Source organism: Hemicordylus capensis, chromosome 1, assembly GCF_027244095.1.
Source record: "Hemicordylus capensis ecotype Gifberg chromosome 1, rHemCap1.1.pri, whole genome shotgun sequence".
Taxonomy (NCBI): Eukaryota; Metazoa; Chordata; class Lepidosauria; order Squamata; family Cordylidae; genus Hemicordylus; species Hemicordylus capensis.
This window is the reverse complement of record NC_069657.1, coordinates 74,244,977-74,264,043: the sequence shown is the minus strand read 5'-3', so window position 1 is coordinate 74,264,043 and position 19,067 is coordinate 74,244,977. Positions and strand designations below refer to the sequence as shown.

Here is a 19,067-nt window from a genome sequence, read left to right as displayed (position 1 = left end):
CAAAACTGAGCAGGTGACCCGAGGAACAGCTGAGTCACTCGGGCTGGTACCAGTCCTGCCCACACTTCCCACAGATGTTGACCTGAGGCTGCAGCCCACAGGGGAAGCAAAGCAGGCAGGCAACAGCAGAAGGAACCCCAGCACCTGGTCTCTCACTCCAGGCAGCACTGGGTGGGAGCTAGATGGACTCTCCCTTTCTCTCTCTGCTGGGCTTCAATTTCATAAATTTATTTTATGAATTTATATACCACCTAGAACTCTCATCTCTAGGCAGTTTAAATGATAAAGTTGAGCTCAACTATTAGTGTGGATGCAGAAGGCTTGCTATTTCAGTTATAGAACAGCCCAGTTCTAGGTATGTATGCAACATTTAGGGATGTGCATGGAATGGGATTTGTGTTCTGTTCCGAGCTCAAAACAGAACACAAATGCCCAGAATGTTCTGTCGGAACAACTGGTTGTGCCAGTTGGTTTGATGTAACGAGTCCAGAACATTTCAATCAAGTTGATCTGTATAGTAACAAGCCAAACCAAGAAGCAAGGAGATCACAGGTCATTCGGAAGCCAGTCAGCAAGGGCAAAATAGTCAGCAAGGGCAAAACACACCTCCAAAATGGCACTTGGAACACTTGAAATATTCTGACTCAGAACCGGGTTGTTCCACTCTGAACTTGGAACAGGCCCTTCATTTGAAGGGTGGTCTGTTTCGAGCTCCAAACACTCGAAACGACCCATTTCGAGTTGGAACCTTTCAAGCTCAACATGCTTTGCACATCCAGGAGTGTAGCTATAATTGAGTAGATGGGTTCAAAGAACTCGGTCCCCCCAGCTCTTGAGGGCCCCCTCCCTATTTTCTTCGTTACTCCAAGGGCTGCTGGGGAGAGGGACAAACGTGGGCTCCCTTTGCCCAAGCTACCCCCCTGTATATATCCCTACAGTGTTGCAAACTCTCCACCATAATTCAGGTTTTCTGGAGCAAATCGTAGGCCCAAGCATTTAAAGGAATAAATTATAGAGAACTCTTCAGACACACAGAGAGAGAGAGAGCCTGGTTTTTCCTTTTCTCTCATTCTTAGGGGTTGGAAGTCACAGACTGTCTTTGTGCATAACAACAACAACTTTGTTATCCTCCGCATAACAAATTGTTCTCTGGGATAAAACATTAGAATAAAACAATCAAAACACATAAATAAGAAGCAATAAGAAAGGCAAGTTATCACAGGGATGCAGGTTTGTTTGTTTTTTGGCCAGAGAACTGAACTGTGTAGACCAGCCTCTAGTTATAGTAAATGTATACCACGTGCATTAGTACAGTATATTACTGTCGCCATAGGAATGTGTTAAAATAAAAAGCAAAAAATCTCACACACACACACACACACACACACACACACTACAAAAACGTTAAAAAACACTTATTTTACAAACCATAGAACACTTCTCTCAATCTAATCTTGGTAAAGATTTCACTTTTGTTTTTAGAGTATGCCTCAGTGATAGATAACATTTTGATCTCCTTTAGTCGTTAAAAAAAACACACAAAAAACCCCTAGTTCCATCCAGACCAGACAGCTGCTTCACATATACTAGTTTCCCTGCACAGGGAAATTCTTCTCTCTGTCTGGGAAAATATCTTATTAATGTAATAAATAAAGCACAACACAAGTGTTTTTGGGGTCACAAATGCGACCAATATGTTTATGAATATCAGTGAAATAAGAATTCACACCACAATTGCCCCATGAAGAATTGTTGCACAATTATTTCCATTGTTTGAGGAAGTAGCAATTTGAGGAATACAAACCTGAGATGCCCTGCCCTCTGTGCCTTCAGCTGAATCGTCGAGAAATTCATAACTCATATTCCTTGTCATTTGGGCAATTAATAATCCAAGATTAGTTTGAGGAGCAGAGCCATAAATAAAACCTGTGTCATCCTGAAATAGAGAGAATGGAAAGCAAACAAAGGAAAGGAACAGGAAAATGTTATGTAAGAGGCATCAGAAAAATAGATGCAGTAGGCAACAAAAGCGGAAAAGCCGGTTTGAGAACTTCAGTTCCTCTTGCCCGCTTGCCAAAAGGATATCTGCTTTCATCAATGGTGGTTGAGCACTAGCACTTCCACTGTATCCCTAGAATCTAATCCTTATCTGTCAATGAAATGTTTAATTCATAGGTCATTCATGTGAGGTGCTTTGAACACTCAAAAGCACTTTACAAATGCATATTATTAGTATTATTATTGTCAAGTATGATTGCACAATTAGATCCAGTATGATATGGATACCAATCTATAGAACATAAAACTGTACTTCATTTCTAACCATCACTAGTTTTCACATTTTTAAGTTATTCTCCATTTCAAACAGTTGGAGATGGAGTTCCAGTGCATCAACCTTTTGCAGCAACTATCCTAATGACCACTAGGGGCATTGGGAGTAGAGACAGTGAGTAAGGGTCTCTCTATCTGTCCCTACTCTATTACCCCTGATCTGACCCTTCAGCACTTCCAGTGCTGAGTCACAATCCTTCTTTTCCTCTTAGAGAGCAGATGGAAACATCTCTCTCTCTCCTTACCTATTCATTATGTAGTCCTTTAGATTAGGATTAGGTCTTTCCTATCTACATGTACTTAAACAATAAATACTTAGTATTTAGTTCTACAAGAATCTCCATGTGTTTTCTCTAAATAGCTGCAACAACTAAACCATCCTCTGCTACCTACTCTGTAACTGCTTCCCTAGTGCTCTGCTATTTACTGACTGGGGGTAAAATTAACAACCCCCAACACAAACACATAGCCATAGTTCAACATGAAGTAACCTAAAGAAATTCCTTCACTTAAGGATTTGGAAAAGCAACTTTGTGCTGGGTTCCATAGTAATTTTTTCTATTTCATGCCACCAATGCACAGGCCTGTTTCTGAGGTAGCATTTTCATGCTCACATTATGACTTTTGCAAGATATCATATGATCATTATTTATTTCTTTTAATGTTATTTTAAACACTTTCCCTGTCTCTCTACTACAAGGTCATCAAGGTGACATGCTAAATAAAACATTAGAAACAATAGCAATAAACTACTGAAAATAATCTACAGTAAGACCCAGAACATTAAGCAAGAGTCAGAGGCAGACATCTTTCCTGACTAATGTTGTGCATGTGCTCCTAAGAGCCACTTGCATGCAGCACTTCGAGATGCTTCTAAGGGTGGACGCTTCTGTACAGGAGTATCGTGATTTTACTCTTCCCATTGTCTGGAAGCACTATTTGACCTGCAAAAACATGTCCCTGAGGGCTACATGACCCTCAGGGATGTGTTTCCACTGTCAAATGGTGCTTCTGGAACATGGGAAGAGCAGTGGAAATTTCATGCTCTTGTGTAAAATCACCCACACTGTTAGGAGCATACACTCAGCATTACTCAGGATGTCAACCAGTATCAATATAATAAAATTAAAAACACAAATACTACTATATGCCTGAGAAAAAGCAAAGCTTTAAGCTGTTGCCTAAATGCTGTGTTCTGGGGAGAGATTTTCACAGCGGAGACATCAGAGAATGCTCTGCCCAGTTTATATATGAAAACCCCCCACCACTCAGAGAATCAAAGAGAAAGTGAAGCAAAATGTACTTTCAAACATTTGAAAACAACCCAATACAGGGCTGTACTCAGTGCAGCAAGATTCCATTTGATGTGATGTTCATTTACAGCTGTCAGATTACCATCTAGGCATGTGTTTGCCATGTGTTGGATATACAGTGGTCCCTCGACTTACGAAGTTAATCCGTTCCGAATGCACATTCGTAGGTCGAAAAGTTCGTAAGTCGAAAAGCGGTTTCCCATAGGAATGCATTGGAAACGGATTAATTCGTTCCGGAGCCTAGGAAAAAGACCCAGACACCCAGTTTTATGTGCAAAACTCTTTATCAAGTGCACTTTAAAGGCATGCAAAATGCAAACTCCGCAAACTCTGCAAACTCCTGCGGAGCATTGCTTGCCATGGGGCAACGACCACATTATCAAAATTCGTAAGTCGAGGAAACCGCATCTAAAATTCATAAGTCGAGGAAACCGCATCTAAAACCGCCAACAGTTTTCCGTTCGGATGTCGAAAAATTCGTAAGCATGCGGCCACTTTTTCCTTTCGTAAGTCGAAAATTCGGTTGTCGAGTAGTTCGTAAGTCGAGGGACCACTGTAAATTATGTGAAATTGGCCTCAGTGCAACCTTAAGGTGGGACTAATTATGTTTGTGTGAATATCCCTGATATTTTCCAAGATATACCTCAATGGAGGAAGCCATTAGAGATCCTCTTTTAATAGCGTGTTTCATTATTTTATATATATCTTTAGGAGCATCCTTAATCTCATAGAACTCTGTCACTCCTCCTGTGAAATCCTCCATAGCCTCTGTTGTGTTGCCTCCTTTCAGGGCCTCATAGGACCCATGGAGCCTGAAAAGGAAAACACAAAAAGTTAGAATACCGTACACAGAATTATGGTGATTTTTCTTCATTTGTGTTCCAATAATCTTTGAATCTTTCATACTGTAAATCAAGAAATGCCTAAAGAATTTGCATTACAGGAGGCCCTTGTTATCCAGTTTTGTGCATCTCTGTGGCCAGGTCTTAGAAACCTGGTTTCGTTATCTGTGGGTAGTAAAACAGGTGATTTTCGCCAGTCTGTAGTTCCTGGGGCACTGGAAGTTATTTCTGGTGTTGTTTCTAGTGGTGCTTCTTGTCCAGAGGCAATGTGGAGATATTTTGTGGCTCCTTTTACAAGAAGTTGTGATTTTAATTTTGCAAAAAATAGGAGGATTTGGGGATTTCAGGGGACAGTGCTAGAGAGCTGGAGACCTGGAGAGCAAGGTACAATGCTTTATTCCTTTTATTTCTGCCCCCACTTTTTGCCCTATTTTGGGGGTCAGGAATCTAACCCATAGATTCCTATAGGGGTAAGGTTTCTTTATTCATGATTTCCATACTCATGGTTGTAGGCAAGAATGGAACCCTTGCAAATAAAGAGGGCCACCTTAAGTGGCGCAGCAGGGAAATGCTTGACTAACAAGCTGAAGGTTGCTCGTTCAAATCCCTGCTGGTACTATATTGGGCAGCAGAGATATAGGAAGATGCTGAAAGGCATCATCTCATATTGCATGGGAAGAGGCAATGGTAAACCCCTCCTGTATTCTACCAAAATAAAACCACAGGGCTCTGTGGGTGCCCGGAGTCAAAATTGACTTGATGGCACACTTTACCTTTACCTGTATTTAGGTTTAGATATTTGAATAACAAATTTCAGCAACATTCATACAGCTGATTTTATGGCACTACCAGTCTACCTATTACTTTTATGCATTGTACATCAATTTAATGTGCATACATGAATGCCTAAAAAGGGCCTTGGATGCAGCAAACAGAACACATCATGACCCAGTGGTTCTCCAAATGGGAGGCAGCTCCAAGGAGACCCAGATTGTTCCCAGGAGAGGCAAAGCTTCCAGTATTTGTCTTAACTGGCCCAAGTGGCAGAGTATCCATCTTCTTTGTTGTGGGCTCTTTATTATTGTAAATTACACCACATTGAGGGAAATGTGTTACTTAAATGCAATGTAGGTCTGAGAAGCTCTGAAGAGAAAACAAGCCAATCTTCATTATTATCTGTATCCTTGACTACTTGTAATGGAGTCATACCCCTCTAACTCACCACAGACAACAATATGTGAGATGTATAAAGAGATGTACATAATAAGCAGGATAGAAATATGATCAATCAATCGATCATTCAGTCAACCAATCAGGAACTCCTAAGAAGACAGAACACTAAGTGTAGGAAATGCCTTTACTTTGCATAGGCCTTTTCCAGCAGAGCACTCCAGAATTCATTCTGATGGGAAGATTTGGTAAAGACCAGATGTTTGCCATATGTTGGTAAGCGGTCATCAATGACAACTTCCACCCAGCTTCCAAAACGCCAAAACTGGAAAATAAACAAAGGATTAGAATTGCAAAATTAAAATTTGGAGCAGTGATGTGCATAAGAAAAACAGGTTAGCTGTGGCCTGTGACCAATAGCTGGTTTACATGTTATGGCTGCCACATATATGGAACTAGGTTTTATTCTTTTATGATAAATGTGTAGTAATGCAAATAAGCCTTTCACCAGTCAGTATATTTTTGTGTCATCTTCCAGTAACATTGGCTGGTCAGCAGGCCATGGCAGGAGAAGGGAAATCAGAAACTTAATAGCTGATTCCCCTTCTGGTTGTCCTGCCAGCTCTTTGACCTCTAGGAGCAATGCCACCCACCCACAGAGCCTCACCTTCAGTGTTCCCTCTAACAGGTACTCCCAGATGTTGTTGACTACAACTCCCATAATCCCCAAGCAAAAGCCATTGCAACTAGTCAACAACATCTGGGAATAATAATAATAATAATAATAATAATAATAATAATAATAATTCAATTTCTATACCGCCCTTCCAAAAATGGCTCAGGGCAGTTTACACAGAGAAATAAGAAACAAATAAGAATCCCTGTTAGAGGGAGCACTGCTCACCTTGCTCCTTTGTAATGCCAGCTCAGTCCAGAATATACCTGAAATCATCCATGATCTGACTCTGGATGAAGGGGTAAACATACCTGGTATGTATCACAGAGACTTGGTTGGGGGAGGCTGGTGGCCCAGTCTGGTCCCAGCTTCTTCCTCCAGAGTACTCTGTTGAAAAGCTGGTGAGGTGATGTGGGTGGGGATGTGGAGTGGCTGTGGTCTATAAGAATAAACTCTCCCTTACCAGGATCCCTGTCTAAGTGTCTGACCATATCAAATGTGTGTACTTAAGTTTGCTGACCAGGGATAGATTGGGACTTCTCTTGGTGTACTGATCAACTCGCTGCCCAGCAGAGTCCCTAACTGAGCTTGCAGACTTGGCCTTGGGCTTGGCGTTGGAGTTTCTTAGGCTTGTAGTGGTGGTGGTGGGGACTTCAATGTTCACTTTGGGACCAATCTGTCTGGAGCAGCTCAGGAGTTCATAGCGGCAATGACAACTATGGGCCTATCCCAAGTGGTCTTGGGACCAGCACATGTTACTGGTCACACGCTTGATTTGGTCTTTCACTCTGAACAGGGTGGTATTCCGTGGGTGGGGACTCTGGTGATTTCCCCATTGTCATGGACAGACTATCATCTGGTTAAGGTTGGACTCACGATCATGTCCCACCTCCGCACGAGTGAGGGGCCCATTAGGATGGTCCGCCCGAGAAGATGATTGGGCCAACAGGATTCCAATAAGCCTTGGAGGGATTTAGTGTTGGCTCTGCTAGTGACCCTGTTGACACCCTGGTGGAGAACTGGAACTCACTAGGGCAGTGGACAACAATTGCTCCTAAGTATCATCTCCAACCCGCTTCAAAATGGGCCCCTTGGTATACAAAAGAACTACGGGGGCTGAAGCAGTGAGGTAGATGACTGGAGCGCAAGTGGAGAAAGACTCAACATGAATACGACAGATTATTATATAGAGCTCATTTGAAGATCTATGCTCAGGCGATACGTGTGGCAAAGAAGTGATTATTTTCTGCCCATTTTGCACCTGCAAGTTCACATATGGCGGAGTTGTTCAGAGTTGTGTGGGGGCTAATGCATGCCCCTTCCTCCTTGAATGAGAACTTGGAACCTACGATTACATGCTGTGAAGCTTTTAATGAGTTTTTTGTGGACAAAACATTTCGTATTTGGGTCGACTTAGATTCAAACTCCACAATTGTTACAGTGTCTGATGCCAAGATGTCCTCTTATGTGGTGACCCTGGATCAGTTTCAGTTTGTGACTCCTGAGGATGTGGACAAGTTGCTCACAATGGTGTGGCCTACCACCTGACCTCTTGATCCTTGCCCGACATGGCTTATATTATCTGGCAGAGAGGCTGTTGTAGAGGCCCTAGTAGAGATTATAAATGCTTCTCTGAGGGAGGGCAGGATGCCTCCTTGTTTCAAGAAGGCAATCATTAGACCTCTTCTGAAGAGGCCTGCCTTGGATCCCTCAGAGTTAAGCAACTGAAGGCCTGTCTCCAACTTTTTGTGGTTGGGCAAGGTAAATGAATGTAAATGAGGTCATTCATTCTTGAGATGAATGACCTCAGAACAGTAGAACATATGCTGGTAACCTCCAGACTGGACTACTGCAATACACTCTATGTGGGGCTGCCTTTGTACATAGCCCAGAAACTGCAGTTGGTACAGGTTGGTCTCTGGGTCATCTCAGAGAATCCATATTACTCCTGTGTTGAAAGAGCTATACTGGCTGCTGATAGGTTTCTGGGCAAAATAGAAGGTCCTGGTTATCTATCTATCTATATAATTTTCCTAAATGTACCCGTCGCTAATCCCATGTGTGGCAGCTCTCGTGAGAATTCACGAGCGAGCTGCCGATTAGCAACGGGGACAGGCAGAAAGAAACTGCTGGCCAGGAGAATGAGGAGAAGTGGCGACCGGCCCGGCCGTCAAGGGAGCACAAACTGGGGCTAAAGAGGGGGAGCACGAAATGAAGATGGGGGGAAGATGGGGAGAACTAGGGGCATAGATGCTTTGTACCAGGTCGGCTAGTAACCTATAAAGCAGTGGTTTCCAAACTGGAAGCCTCCAGATGTTGCTGAACTACAACTCCCATCAGCCCCAGCTACAATTTATTGTGGCTGGGGATGATGAAAGCTGCAGTTCAGCAACATCTGGAGGCTCCCATTTGAGGAACCACTGCTATAAAGCCCGAAACAGATTAGGCCCTGGGTATTTGAGAGAACCTTTTCTTTGCCATGAACCCCCACACCCGCTAGGATCTTCTGGAGAGGTTTGTCTACAGTTGCCACCAGCTCGTTTGGTGGCTACTCGGAGACAGACTTCTCCACTGCTGCCCCTGGGTTTTGGAATATGCTCCCTGTTGAAATAAGAGCCTCCCCATCTCTGGCAACTTTTTAAAAGGCACTGAAGACACATTTGTTAACCCAGGCTTTTAATAAGATTTATAGTTTTAATAGTTTTTAATGTTGGGTTTTAAATGATTTTAATGTTTTAATTATTTTTCATTTTGTTTAATTTGTATTGCATTTGTTGAGATGCAAGAGATGCAAGTTGTGGGTGGTATATAAATAAGTTAAATACAAATGCAAAATACAATACAATGATTAAATTAATGGGCTAAAGTTGAACTGTGGAAAGCAACTCTTTCTCTTTTCTGACTAATAACACATACCTGGAAGTGAAATATTCCAGCATAATCTTTTATGAAGGTCTGGTCATGTGGTATGACTCGGAACAGTAATTTTTCATTCAGGGTCAGACAAGCAATGGCAGCAAGGAACCAGCAATCACCTGATAGGAAGCAGAGGTGCACCTAGGTAATTTTGGAGCCGGAACCTAAAGAACTTTGGAGCAGCCCCCCGCCCCCCGGGCTGCACGTTAAGCATCACCCCCCTACACACACTGTGATACGCACAGTATTTTTAACACTTGGGTTCTTGAGGGCACAAACAGCAACTGAACTCACAAGAATGTAAGGATATAAAACAGCCATATTTATGCAAAGATGCATTAGCAGAAACATTTCAACACGCAACTTAACATTTTCCCATCCCACATATTTCTTCCCCCACTGCCTGCATCACGGTCTCTAAAGCAGAGGTCACACTCGGTCACTTGGCACAGGTCACAGTCACACTTGGCCGCCCAGTGCAGTGCAGGCTGGAGGCATGGCACAGTGACCACACCACCCAGGACAGGCTGAAGAGGATTCTGGGGGCCCCAGGGGGTGAGGAGGCCCTGGACTTTGGCCCAGAAGTCCATGGGTAAGAGCACCTCTGGGAGAAAGCAGATGGAGCAGAATAAGAGTGGAAATAACCTCTGGTGGCTGAACAGATAATTCTCCCCCCCCCCCCGGCCATGCCCTATTGCAAAGTGCTTCAACCACATCAGTGTCAAACTAGAAGAGCTGTGAAATGCATTGTCACATGTCTGCCTCTTAAAGAGTTCTTCTTCTACTCATCTGCCCCCTCTTCAGTTAGTTCAAAATGCGGCAGCCAGATTGGTCTCGGGGGTATCCCAAAGAGACCACATTATGCCTGTTCACAAACAGTTGCACTGGCTGCCAATTTTCCGGGCAAAGTACAAAGTGCTGGTTATTATCCTTAAAGCCCTGAATAGCTTAGGCCCTGGTTACCTGAGGGAACACCTAACTGATCCCCACTGCTCATTGAGATCATCAGGAGGACTCCCTCTTCAGGTACCACCGGTTCATCCAGTGGCAACCTGGGATAGAGCCTTCTCTGTTGTCGCCCCTAGATTATGGAATACGCTTCCCATGGATATAAGAGGATTGTCCTTGTTGGAGGCCTTTAGGAGAGCCATAAAGACCCATCTTTTTAGTTTGACTTTCAATAATATGTAGTTTTAATATTATCTAGTTTTAATTGTAATTGTAATTTGCTTTTAACTGGGTTTTTAAAAATTTTTAATTGTTAATTGATTTTGTTTGTTTTTTATTTTAATGTAAACCACCCTGAGCCATCTTTGGAAGGGTGGTATATAAATCAAATACATACATACATACATACATACATACATACATATTTTGACAGAAGTTTGATAAAATTCATAATCTAGTGTTATCCATTTTAAAAACTACTAATCATTAGAAAGAAAAGCCATCTGTAATATCGTCTTATTAATTCCTTATCACACTATATATGAAGTTGCCTTATAATGAAGCTATTCACATGCACAGGCAAAATTGGGCTAAGGAAGCCCAGCCCAGTTTTGCCTGTGCATGTGCACTGCCGGGGTTTCGATGGCAAACCCACCCAGGCAGCTACCCTCTAAAACAAGGTAAGGAGAGCAAAAGCTCTCCTAAACTCGTTTCTGTGATGATCTGCCAGCCATGGCTGCTTGAAGACTGTGGAAATCCTGGGTAGCTCTGGGGAGGAGAGGGGTGATCCCCATAATGCACCATGCACTCATACAGTGCATTATGGGAAACCCCCCAGTGGGACACACACACACGTTTCAGGTACTGTAAGCAGCCAGTAGTTGTCTGGGTGGGCAATCCACCCCTGAAGAGAGAGCCCTTGGTCATCTGCAGGGAGGCAAGCTCTTTAAGGCTTCTTCCTTACTAGCCCTCTTGCCCTTTCTCACTGCTCATGAGAAAGGGCTCAGTGTCTGACCAATGTTCGATTTAACCCTATACTGCCTTCTCTACTAGCAATAGAGATCCTTTTAACTGAAGATGCCCAGGACTGAGTGTAGGACCTTCTACATGCAATGCATGTGCTTCACCCCTGAGCCACACTGGAGCTCAGAATATAAAATAAGTGTACCTTTTACTTCCATTTCCACCAATTAAAATTTGCTCTTGTCAGTTAAAATTAATCATAAATTAATCAGGTAAGACTGATTTGTCTACTCTAGCAGTTAAAATGTGCAGCCCTCCTGCTTAAAACAGAATGACTTTGCAAAAACAAAAAAGGAAGTCACAAAGAGCCATTTAGGTTTTCATTAAAATAAAAGAAATGAAAGCAACACCCCCCCACGCCAAAAAAAAAACAAAAAACCCCAAACCAAAAAACGAAGCACATCTGTCATTATTTAGAAAATATTTGTGTCAGGTAGTATGGTCATTATTTTATCTCATCACTTCAGAACAATGAGCATTCAAGCTGCAAATTAGAAAATGGTCTCTGATAAATTGGTATGGTAATTATCACATACCCAAAATAGGTAAGAAGAAAGGGTTTCATACCTAGTTCTCCTTGACAAATATCAGTCCTGTTGGCTCCACCAATAATAAAGCGTGGATTCTCACAGATTTCCTGTAGATAATAAATAAAGTGCTGAGGAGGAAGAACATGTGATCTGCCTGATTTCATCATGAAGGACTAGGGTTGCCACATGTCCAAGACTGGCCTGGAAAGTCCAGGAATTGGATATCCCGTCCAGGATGTTAGGAAAAGTGTTGTCCTGGATACAAAACATCCAGGGATTTGAGTAGGAAGATGAATTTTACTGAATGCATTTTATTAGTTATTTTTAATGAATTTTACCTGTTTTCCTGGTGCTTCTCTCGTCCATTTCTCACCTGCACTTGTGTTCCTTTCATATTTATTTCACATATTTGATTGTGTTTATTGAGGTGAAACACTCCGAACTCTCTCCTGTGCAAAGAATGCTACACAAAAAAAATGCACAAACCCCCCAGTTCCACTCTCAAGCACTCTTTCCGATCCCAGTCAAAATAGGTTTTAAAATTTGCATCTCCCCCCACCTTTTCACAATTGTGTTCAGGAACTATCTCCAACAAATGTGGCAACCCTATTAAGGACTAAAACAAAATGTTGTCTTCCTCAGACTATTGAAAATCTTCTATAATGTTGTTTATAGTCAAGGCAAATACACATATCCATTCACATACATGTGCGTACGAGCACAGATGCACACATGTCAAATATACGAAATTATTAATGCAAATGTATTTATTGTCAAATATAGTCAAGTGGGATATAGTCCACACATTTGAAAAGGTTTGACATCTAGAATTTGAAACTGGAAGTACAGTACTCTGTGGTAAGGCCCGTTCACCATGGATTTGTACACATCTGCAGCTTTGCGGACAGGAAACGTCTCTGTTCTCTATAGTACTAACAGCCTATTTCTATTCTAGAGCAGCTGTGGTTGCTACATATGTTTTCATGTTATGTACTATATTGGTGACACCAGCCCAAATTATTATGGTTTTCCTAAAAACAAAGGAAAATCACAAACCTAAAACTTTAATTCTTTAAAAATATAGAACCCATGGCACTCAATATATTTGTTTTGCGTATCATACAGGAGTGGTATGATTGGGAAACCATCTGTGTTAAATAAAAAGGACGTAAAGGTATAGGTAAAGTATGCCATCAAGTTGATTTCGATTCCTGGTGCCCACAGAGCCTTGTGGTAGAATACAGGAGGGGTTTACCATTGCCTCCTCCTGCACAGTATGAGATGATGCCTAGACTGATATCACTTTCTCTCTATTTTGTGGCCCTGGGAACCCTTATGTAAACTCTTACAGAGAAAATATCCCCCCAAATTTGGTTTTACATTAATCTTTTGAGCTGCGCTCACTAGAGGCTGTGGTTCTTGTTGAGGGAACCCATCTCAAAGCTGAGCAGCTGAATTCTGCATCTTTTGAAAACAGTTGAAAATAAAGCAAAAATTGCCATGTTGAAACCAGATATTATGCTGAGATATGCAAATACATCCAGGAGATATAGGCATTTCATAGTGAATTACTTCTTTATAAACATATACTATTCAGGTAAATAAGAGGTGTGGGAACTTCAAAGTTTTTGTGAAAAGTAAATGAGAATCTTGCAAGTGTCATTGAACTTGGTGGAACTTCCCAGCTGCATAAGAAGATGTTACTTGCAGCACTTTGCTGATGTACCATTATTCTGCTGCTATGTATGTGGTTTGTGCCTTCAAATATTTTCAGTGTATTCATTTACTGGAGTGGAATTTGGATTGTTGTGCATTAAATTACAAATTTAATGTCAAATTTAGAGAATGACAGATTTAACTGAATGCACTAATGACAGACACTCCTGCACTCCAGCCTGCTGGTTTCTGATGCTTTCATCTTTTACCTGAATACTCTTGATTGAAATCTCAGTGTAACATCATTTCTACAGTTAGCAGATCAATGCTATTCTAGTCTGTGACATTATCAGTAGAGTTCTTCCTCTTGAAAAAGGACTTGTTCCACTACTCCAAAACACCTGTATACACAATATAGTACATATCATAGTCTGGGAAACATACCAACAGGGATTCGAACCGGCAACCTTCTGCTTGTTAGTCAAGCATTTTCCCGCTGCACCAACCAAACAACATCCTGAGTTAGGCAACTGACACAGAATATAAAGAGAAATAGGCTTCAATTTCTGAGGCAGAAAGAAGGAATTCTGTGGAATCTTATACTGTTTTAGGTTTTGCATCAACTGGGCAAATATAATATCAACGAAAGGTTGGTGCAGCGGGAAAATGCTTGACTAACAAGCAGAAGGTTGCCGGTTTGAATCCCCGCTGGTATGTTTCCCATACTATGATATGTACTATATTGTGTATACAGGTGTTTTCTAGACTATGGGGAACACCTATATCAGGCAGAAGCGATATAGGAAGATGCTGAAAGGCATCATCTCATACTGTATGGGAGGAGGCAATGGTAAACCCCTCCTGTATTCTACCAAAGAAAATCACAGGGCTCTGTGGGTGCCAGGAGTCAAAATCGGCTTGACGGCACACTTTACACTTTTAAAGGTTGATATACACATTTTGCAAAATGTAGATGAAGCTGGCAGACTTTTGTGCTGAGCTGTTTTAGACTGCAGTTGTGTGGGTGGGTGCTTCCCATCATGTAAAAATATACATTAAACTAAATCAGGGACAAACTATACAACATTGCCAGGTAGTGAGTGGAGTTAACTGAGCCTTGAAGCTCAAGGCTACTTGGGAGTAAATGTACTGCTTCATAACGGAACAAAAAACTGCCCTTCCCCTTAAATAAGCAAAATAATGCAGATAACAATGATGAATTAAACATAGCATAGACTTATAATATGTTGTGTCACATGGCACCATCAAGAGGAGAGCCAGCATGGTGTATTATTATTATTATTTTATTTTTTACATTTATATACCGCTCTTCCTCCAACGAGTCCAGAGCGGTATACTACATACTTGAGTTTCTCCTCACAACAACCCTGTGAAGTAGGTTAGGCTGAGAGAGAAGTGACTGGCCCAGAGTCACCTAGCTAGTATCATGGCTGAATGGGGATTTGAACTCGGGTCTCCCCGGTCCTAGTCCAGCACTCTAACCACTAAACCACGCTGGTTCCTTCTACACGCTGGTGTAGTGGTTAGAGTGCTGGACTAGGACCGGGGAGAACTGAGTTCAAATCCCCATTCAGCCATGATACTAGCTGGGTGACTCTGGGCCAGTCACTTCTCTCTCAGCCTAACCTACTTCACAGGGTTGTTGTGAGGAGAAACTTAAGTATGTAGTACACCGCTCTGGGCTCCTTGGAGGAACAATGGGATAGAAAATGTAAAAATAATAAATAAATAAATAAATAAATAAATAAATAAATTTTAAAAATACGTATGCCCTGAAGTCTTATACTGCTGGAAGTGCAATAGTGCCTTTTGGAGCTAGGAATAAGTTGTTTTCCATCCTGTAAGCTTTGGGTGCAGCTTAACAGTGATTCATTTGCAAGTGAATGGTGCCTTTGGAACCATTCCGTCTGACTGACCACAGCCCTAGTAGAAACCCACTTTTGTGACTACACTACCAGAAAAAGCCCATCGTCTTTGTAACGAAATTGTAACTCTGCCTTCCTGCTGATTGACAGAGGAGTTATCCGGTTGGATTAGTCAGATAGCATACGTTGGTCTTAAAGAGGGTAATGCAAAAAGCAGGACCATTATATCTCGAATGGCTACCCAATAGAAAATAATTGAGAATCAAATAATTTCAAGGTTTTGTGATTGCTCCCTGTCATGCCTGAATGACAGAGCAGATGAGTGCTTAGTTTCCAAAGAAATGAAGCAAACTTTAAAATAAATCACAGATTGGTACAGGCATGAATAGTTATGAGAGTTGTACTACTTGCCAGGACATTGTCCAATAGTTCCAATGACACCTGTATAAACTATCTGCCACACAGTAATCATTGCAGTAAGTATTATTAACTGGAGGAAGAGAACTGCATTTTTCCAACAACAAAATACTGTTGTTTCAGTGCTGGGGAAATGCAGTTTCCGTGCAGCAGATGAACTATCTGTAGAGAAAACATTTAGATCCTCTCTTATGACAACTGAATCACAGCAATGGCTGACATGATGTGCAGTGTAAGGAGTCATAACACAACACCTTGGGACTGCTGCCCTGATGCTAAGAGTGGGTGGTGGCAAAAGTATAGTGCTACCGCAGTTCTACCATTGTTGTAAATGGGGAAAACCGCAGTACTGCTGCTGGTGCTACCACCTATTCTTCACAGCATCCACGCTGTTCTAGGAGTTCGCAGCAGCCCCAGGATGCCAGATTATGACTCTGTGTCACTGCACATCATGTCAGCCAAAGTGTTTAAAAACAAAGAGTCGTCGTTCTGCTTGGCATCCAAAACAGATTTCAGGTTTGGGCCTTGAATTCAAATAAAACCAAAGCCATTTCAAAGGCACTTTTAAAAGTCTGAAGAAACAGTCAAATTCTTCTTCCTAAAAACTGGTTGTTTTCCAGACACCATTTCCCCCATATACAGCATTATTTCCTATCTTGAATGGCAAATGTATGCCAATGACATTCTGAGTTACTCTTTAATGAATGGAACATTGGCTTGATTGTATTTGCAATTATTAAACACTACAGTCTTTAAATTAGATAGGAAACCTACTCACTGGTGGTCTCTTCCACTCAAATTTGACGGGGAGCTTTTGGCTGAAGAAGAGGGAAGTATCATTGGCTGGGAAGTCTGGATCCTCATAAAGTATCTTCTTTTTGAGGCAATTCCTATGAAGCTCGTGAAAGGTCTTTTCCTTTACTCCAATGATAGGCTGGTTGCGGCTGAGGATGGCAGAGTTGATCCCTCCTGTACCTCCACCTGTTTCAGTGGCAGTGCTAGCATGATCATGGGGAACCGGCCCAGCCCCCGTCTCTTGGTCTTTAGGGACATTGATGGCTGACGGCATGGAAGGTTAGATTTAAGCAAGTCTATCGACTTAACAACACAAATTAAGGAGGATCTTGCAAACTGGAAGGAAGCGACAGAAAAGAGGAAGCTGTTCTGTTAAATGTTTCACAGGCACAGCAACCTCTTCTGCCTTGTCTACAAATATTCAGACAAATAGAAGAAGAACCATATACATATTATCCTGAGACTCTTGCTATAGCAATTCTTCTAGCTGATGTCAAAACTCTCTTCTCGGCAGGAAGCAAGAGAAATTGTTGAGTAACTTTTACCTCCGGATTTGTGTGTGTGTGTGTGTGAGCATGCCTATGGCATGCTTTGTAAAGGTTGCAGCTCAGAAAACTAAAAATAAACTCAGAGGGACAGTGTTGGTATGGAGCCAGGGAAGAAGAAAATCCTACTTGGAATTGATTCTTTCCGAAGGGTAAAAGAGGAAAGGCAGAATCTGAAATAACCATTACATCGGTAAGTTAAATAAATACAGATAAAAATGAAAGCAACTTTAAATGTAAAGGTTTATTTACGAGTCCTCTTGCTAGAACTTCCCTTATCAAGAAGATTACCTAAAATGTTTAAGAAACTGTCAAAAATGTCTTTTAAAATTTAGGAACGGATGTGTACATCTTTGCAAAACTGGATTTAAAAATATTATGCAGAGGCAGTAATTAAGTCCTGACAGCTAAACCATTTCTTAGATGTCCTCTTCCTAATACTTTATAGACACAAGGCCCCCTCACCCAGTCACACAAGAACTACCAGAAGGAAGAGTGTCAGCTGGGTGCAGCCCACACAAGCATCCTTGGTTGCAATAACAACAACTCCAGATCCAGGCAGTTTTGGAGGAAACTGATTATCGAGACCCATTTCAAACTGGCTTTAGAGCTGGCTATGGGGTTGAGATAGTCTTGGTCAGCCTGATGAATTACCTTTATTGGGGAATCAACAGAGGGAGTGTGACTCTGCTGGTTCTTTTGGATCTCTCAGTTGCATTCAATACCATCAATGGTATCCTTCTGGATCGCCTAGGGAAGTTGGGGAAAGGAGGCACTGCTAAGCAGTGGTTCCACTCCTATCTCTTAAGTAGATTCCAGATGGTGGAGCTTGGTTATAGTTGCTCCTCAAAACAGGAGCTGTTATAAGGAATTCCTCTGGGCTCCATTCTGTCACCAATGCTTTTTAACATCTACATGAAATCGTTGTGAGGTCATCAGGAGACTTGGTGCTAGATGTTATCAGTGTGCTGATGACACCAAAATCTACTTCTCCTTGTCATCTTCTTCATCAGGAAATTGCATTCATTTTCTAAATGCCTGCCTATAGGCAGTAATGAGCTGGATGAGGGATAGCAAACTGAAATTGAATCCAAGCAAGATGGAGGAGCTTATTGTAGGGGCTCAGAATTTGAGGGATGAATAGATCTTCCTGTGCTGGACGGGGTTACAGTCCCCTGGAAGAAACAGACACACAGCTTGTGGGTACTCCTGGATCCAGGCTTCTCCCTGGTATCTCAGGTGGAGGCTATGACCACAGCCAGGAGTGCTTTCTACCAGCTTTGGCTGATCTGACAGTTGTGTCCATTCCTTGAAGAGGATGACCACAAAACAGAGGTGCATCACCTGGTTGTCTGGGGCAGCTCAGGAGTTCATAGTAGCCATGACAACTATGGTCCTATCCCAAGTGGTCTCCGGACCAATGCACATTGCAGGTCACACACTTGATTTGGTCTTTTACTCTGATCAGGGTCCCTTGATAAGGGACTCCTGTGATTTCCCCATTGTCATGGATGGACCACCATCTGGTTAAGGTTAGGCTTACAACCACTTTCCATCTCTGCAGGGGCGAGGGGCCCATTAGAATGGTCCGCCTGAAGAGGTTATTGGATCCAATAGGATTACAAGAAGCCTTGGAGAGATTTAATGTTGGCTTTACAGGTGATCCTATTGATGCCGTAGTGCAAAATTGGAATAACATGCTCACCAGGGCAGTAGACATGATTGCTCCTAAGCGTCCCTTCTGACCCTCTTCAAATTTGGCCCCTTGGTATATGGAAGATCTACGGGGGTTGAAGCAGCAAGGTAGGCGACTGGAGCGCAAGTGGAGGAAGACTCGACTCAAATCCAACAGATTGCGACATAGAGCACATCTAAAGATCTATGCTCAGGCAATACGTGCGGCAAAGAAGCGGTTCTTTTCTGCCCGTATTGCATCTGCGAGTTCATGTCCAGCGGAGTTGTTCAGGGTTGTGAGGGGCTAGTGTGTGCCCCACTTCCTTGAATCAGAATTTGGAGCCA

General features: G+C 42.2%; 1 protein-coding gene across 2 annotated transcripts in view; it reads right to left on the bottom strand.

The window, feature by feature from the left end:
- Positions 1–17,077, bottom strand: part of CAPN3 (calpain 3) — a 48,722-nt gene extending 31,645 nt beyond the window's left edge. For both annotated transcript variants that reach the window (XM_053284929.1, XM_053284930.1), the window contains exons 1-6: positions 16,487–17,077; positions 11,787–11,856; positions 9,249–9,367; positions 5,848–5,981; positions 4,288–4,456; positions 1,805–1,936 (exon numbers count right to left, since the gene is read on the bottom strand). In XM_053284929.1, coding sequence (XP_053140904.1) covers positions 1,805–1,936; positions 4,288–4,456; positions 5,848–5,981; positions 9,249–9,367; positions 11,787–11,856; positions 16,487–16,777 — 915 coding nt within the window. In that variant the 5' untranslated portion in view covers positions 16,778–17,077. The remainder of the gene's footprint in view (positions 1–1,804; positions 1,937–4,287; positions 4,457–5,847; positions 5,982–9,248; positions 9,368–11,786; positions 11,857–16,486) is intronic.
- Positions 17,078–19,067: the final 1,990 nt, after the last annotated feature.